At 45.7% G+C, this 5,281-nt stretch overlaps 1 protein-coding gene across 1 annotated transcript in view; it reads right to left on the bottom strand.

Annotated features, from left to right (window-relative positions):
• Positions 1 to 4,229, bottom strand: part of LOC108783869 (sterol 26-hydroxylase, mitochondrial-like) — a 13,312-nt gene extending 9,083 nt beyond the window's left edge. The window contains exons 1-3 of the mRNA XM_018552559.1: positions 3,942 to 4,229; positions 1,628 to 1,818; positions 775 to 974 (exon numbers count right to left, since the gene is read on the bottom strand). Of these exons, the coding sequence (XP_018408061.1) occupies positions 775 to 974; positions 1,628 to 1,818; positions 3,942 to 4,229 (679 nt within the window). The remainder of the gene's footprint in view (positions 1 to 774; positions 975 to 1,627; positions 1,819 to 3,941) is intronic.
• Between the last annotated feature and the right edge of the window lie 1,052 nt (positions 4,230 to 5,281).

The following is a 5,281-nucleotide window of genomic DNA, read 5'->3' on the forward strand; positions in this document are numbered from 1 at the left end:
GTGGGGGGGGGTTGCAACAACAAGGAAGAGAGCACCTGCCTGAAATGATGGCAAATAGCAAAGAAGCTAATGCTTCCCTGTTTTTTTTTTAGTATTCCGACAGCTGCTGCTTTTTTCCCTGACATCGGGGCCACCGGCTGCCGTCAGTCAGAAAAAAAAAAAAGGCATAGGAATTAATAGCTAGATTGCTATTGGCTATTTCAATTTGCAATAGCCAATAGCAAGCTGGCTATTGCACCCGCCCTCTTCTGTCAGTCAGCAGAGGAGAACCTGATGGAGAACTTCAGGTCCTCCTCTGCTGATTGACAGCAGCAGTGGGCGGGTGCAATAGCTAGTCTGCTATTGGCTATTGCAAATTGAAATAGCCAATAGAAATCTAGCTATTCATTTCTATGCCTTTTTTTTCCTAAATGACGGAGGCCAGTGGCCCCGATGTCAGGGAACTAAAACAACAAAAAAAACAGACAGCAGGGAAAGGTTTACTCTGCTAGATAAAGCAAAGTAAACCCTTCCGGGAGAAAATGTTTCTCTCCTGGGTGTCCGGGAGCCGCTATCTAATAGCGGGAGACTCCCGGGAACATCCGGGAGAGTTGAGATGTCTGCCAGAGTTCAGCTTTAAAGGAGATGTGAAACGACTACAATTCACATTTTGCCCTGAGTACAGTAGCGAAGAGTTGCAATTTTACTGATGTCTTCCTCTGCACTGGGGAGATCTTCCCTGACTTCCTGTGTGGTCATCAGCGTGACACCATTTTATACCTACAGCCATCTAACCTTCAAATGCGAAGCGATAGAAGACGTTGGCGATGTCATTCACCATGACTCCTGAGGGCGTATCTTTCCTCAAGACATCCAGTGAGCTCAGGAAGTCGGTCACCACCTCGTTGATGGCCCCGGTGTACAGAGCGGCCTCTGCAGGCTTCAGCATCCTCTTGTTGAGCACAGTGCGCAGCGTGTACCAGCGGTGACCCTCCCTGTGGAGATGAATACAGTTATTTTCCCAATGCATTAGTGCAAAAAATTATTCAACATTTCTTTCCCTGACTGAACCAAAACCTTCTTTATTTGTGTCTCACACGCAGACACTACAGCCTGACGTGTGCCTTTCTAGCTGTATATGGAGCCAATAACTTCTGAGCCAATGACCTGGAACAATCATGCAAGTTAATAAGAATAGTCAGAACTTCTGGCTTAAACTGTTGGTTGTGTTGAAAACTGCCGGTTGTGTGTTTAGATGAAGCACAGAGATCTTGAGGAATGGTGAATTAAGTTTTACTTGCTGATAAGAAGATTACATCTGAATACAGCATAGTAAGGAAAACATATAGATAAAAGAACTTCCTGTGTATCATACACAAACATGCATAAGCATAAAGACTAATATTGCACTACAGCGCCATCTACAGCTCAAAAGACATCATTACAGTCGGTAATACATTGGGTATGCTGTTGCGTTTCCAACAAAAACTTGTTCCTTGTTCACTCATGCGACTCATTCTGTCATGTGAGCTCCATCTCCTTAGCTCTCTAAACAACCTGCTGTTTTTAACAATGTAGTTATGATGAGACCCCTACAGATGACAAAGAGCCAGCATAAGCATTTATAACTCCGTGTCAGTGAACGTACTCGGTTAGAGGACCACAGGACAGGTTCCTAAGGTACCGGTAATCTTTCCAGGGGTGCTTGTCTGCCCTCATTGGGTACTTCCCCTCCTGTCTCAGCAACGTCTCCAGGAGATCCGCATCTGTTATTTGGACTATTTTAAGCATTCCAATAGAGGATTTATATATAGGCCCATATTTCTTCTTGAATACGTCCTGCAGGACAGGAATCAAAGAGAGACATAACTGTTAAATGAATAAAGTGAATGAAGTGTGCAACAAATATTTGCAGGCTTCAGTCATGCAGGAGCTCCAAAAACACAGAGCAGAACTTTACTATCAACTTTTGACACCAGGCAGACAGGGCCGAATTTACTCTCTCTGCTGCCCCAAGGCCAGGTTCCCCAATGCGCCCCCCTCCACGCCATTATTATTTAAAGTGTAACGCCAAGCCAATAGCTAGGAATAGAGGCATGTGATGTGTTTTTCCGCCAGAGATTTGCAAATCTGCTCTGCTGACCTAGCAATTTATATCTGGAAAATTGCATAACCAGCAGGATGAAAGCTCTGTTGTGCCTCTACAATGTCTTGTGTGCCAATGGACTATAAAAAATTAACAAAAACCTTAACACGATGATAGCGGGGTTGTAGCAGAAGCATTTTGTGTTCACATGAGTTGGGGCAGCAGAACAAAACACGCATACAACGTGTAACCATTGTCCTGTTATGACAGCAGTCACATGACTTGCAGATTTCCAGTACTGGCAAACACAATAATAAAAAAAACTTACAAAATAAAAAGCAAAATCACAGCAAAATACAAAGCTGGCACACATTGTGTTGGAGAAAACAAATCATGCAGATGGCTGATTGCTTATTTAGGAAGTGATCTATCCTCAGACACTGCTCCCAACTGGTTGAATGTATTATCTAATAGGAGCATTTCTATATCAGTGTGACCAGTGGGTCGGCAATATATCTACTAGTTGAATCTTGTGACTGGTAGATCTTGACACTGTCATGAATGCTGCCTTACTTACTACTGACCCCTGCACTGTAGGTTCTATACTACTGACCTCTGCACTGGTGGGTTATATACCACTGACCCCTGTACTGTGGGTTATATACTACTGACTCCTGCACAGTGGGTAACATCCCACTGACCCTTGCACTGTGGGTTATATACTCCTGACCCCTGCGCTGTGGGTAACATCCCACTGACCTTTGCACTGTGGGTTATATACTCCTGAACCCTGCACTGTGGGGTATATACTACTGAACCCGACACTGTGGGTTATATACCACTGACCCCTGCACTGTGGGTTATCTACTACTGAACCTGACACTGTGGGTAACATTACACTGTCCCCTGCACTGTGGGTTATATACTACTGACCCCTGCACTGTGCGTAACATCCCACTGACCCTTGCACTCTATGTTACTTACTACTGAGCCCTGAGCTCTGCATTACTTGCTTTTAAACCTCTGAACTTTATATATGTAATTGAAGTTTCTCACTAACGCTAAAAAGATATGTAAATATATTTTTACAGTGTCATTTGTATTATTATCTTTTTTTAAGTCTTCTGCAAACCGTCTTTATTTTTAAGGCTTCATTCACACGGCCACTTTGGGCTGTACACTGGCCAGATGAGGGTGTTTCTGCGGTGTGCATGCCTAGGTGCTTGTGGATAGCTGTGGCTGCTGTACAAGTCAATGACAGGCTGATCAGCTTTGCAGCTGTTCCCATGTAATCGCATATGGAGCAACTACCTACGGCAGACAGTTTATATTCAGGGATGCTGATCTGTCCCTAACAGCAGGTAATTGCTCCATGTGTGAACAGCAGTGAACAACTGCATAGCCTGCAGAGCGGCCACATCTGACCACAAACACCTGGGAAAAACCGTTGCCGCGATACTCTGGGAGTTGTACAGCTTAGAAATAATTATTTTGCTATAAGAGTAGTTAACTATTAGAACTGACTTCCAGCAGAGGTTGCGAGTCAGCCAACAGGAAGCAAATTTATACATGACCGGGACAAGATCTATACTCAGGCATCAAAGAGTCTGCTTCTTCAGGAGGTTACCAGGAGGTAAATTAATGTGTATGTGACATCACTAAGTCTGTGTCCAAGCATTGGTGCCTTACAGGGGGTTGTAGTAAATTAAATCATCTAATGATAACCCAACTGGGCCAACCGTAAGCAGTAACAAAAGTTAAATCCCCTTTAATCTATGGGCAATGAGTCCTAGAAATAAAGTGTTCCTAGATATTAAGTTGCATTCACACAGGTAGTAAGACACAAAACATAGTTGGAGATCAGTTAAGGACTCACCTGTAGTTCATGTGAATAGAGCAGGTAGCCCCGGAGGAAGAACCAGTAGATGTTAGTGAGCAGAGATGGGCCAGGTAAGTCATCAAACGTCTTTACCTTTTTTCCCTCCTCTGCTATTCCAGATGCTGCATCTCCACTCGCTGCTCTGTGCTGCACCCCCCATACCTCGCTCACCACTCTGTGCTGCACCCCCTGTACTCCGCTCACTGTTCTGTTGTGCACCCCCCAAATTCCATTTACTGCTCTGTGCTGCACCCCCCATACTCCGATCACTGCTCTGTTGTGCATCCCCCCTACTCCACTTGCTGCTCTGTGCTGCACACCCCCCACTCCACTTGTTGCCCTGCACCATATCTCATTTACTCCAGTCACCGGTCGGTGCCCTATCCCTACTACTCTGTAGGCCTGGCCTCTGGACCAGCTCAGTGTCAGGAGCCAGGGTCTGAAGAAAGAAGTTATCATGGCTTCAGAGCTGTGTGATGGCGGACTGCACAGCTCTGTACACAATGCACGCCCAGAGAGCAGAAAGGGACACCCTCTAACACTTTCACTGCTGGATGGAAGCACACAGCTATAGTGGTTCTACTGGAACTGCAGCTAAACAGATCTGTTTCCTCTAAATCATGCAGCAGAAGTCATGGGTATTTTTTGACACTTGAACTTTTTTATTGTGAAAAATTGCAGCCTGCACATGTTTGAGTCTTCAGTATTAATGCTGCGTGCCTATGAACTATTGATACATTTATCTTTTAGCTGGGGAAGAGAAGAAACAATTTATATAGTTAAAACGATTATCAATAGAATATCAAGAATACGCTATTAGCATAGCGAGGAAGCCAGCTGCGCATTTTGCATCGTTTCCACTACGCTAATAGCGTATCTTCTCAGAAGCTGCACACAGCGCGCCGGTTTAAGTAGTAACCAGCATACTCTGTATGCAGCTTCTGACAGCGGGAGACGGGAGGCTGGGCTTGTCGGTGGATCCAGGGATCAAGTGAGTATTAAAAAACAAAAATGTTTTATTTTATGTTCCCGGGGACACGTAGGGTTCATTCACACTGGAATTGGCCGGCATGTACAGCTCCGTGCTGCGTGCACAGCCGTATCTGGCAGCTCCCGGGAAGGACAGGTGCTGCGTGTGATTAGTACGCAGCCCCTGTCCTTCTCTATGGGACTACGCGGCCGTACGCCCCCTTACGCTCTAACCCACCATGCACGTCCGTACGGGTGCATGTTTTCTGGCTCGGACGCAGACAGGATCCATCCTGTCAGCATACGGGTACACTCACCTGCACCGACGTGCAGGACGGGTGAGCGCAGGGAGGCGTACGGCCGCGTAG

This window comes from Nanorana parkeri, unplaced genomic scaffold (assembly GCF_000935625.1).
Source record: "Nanorana parkeri isolate BGI_ZX_2015 unplaced genomic scaffold, ASM93562v1 scaffold92, whole genome shotgun sequence".
Classification (NCBI taxonomy): Eukaryota; Metazoa; Chordata; class Amphibia; order Anura; family Dicroglossidae; genus Nanorana; species Nanorana parkeri.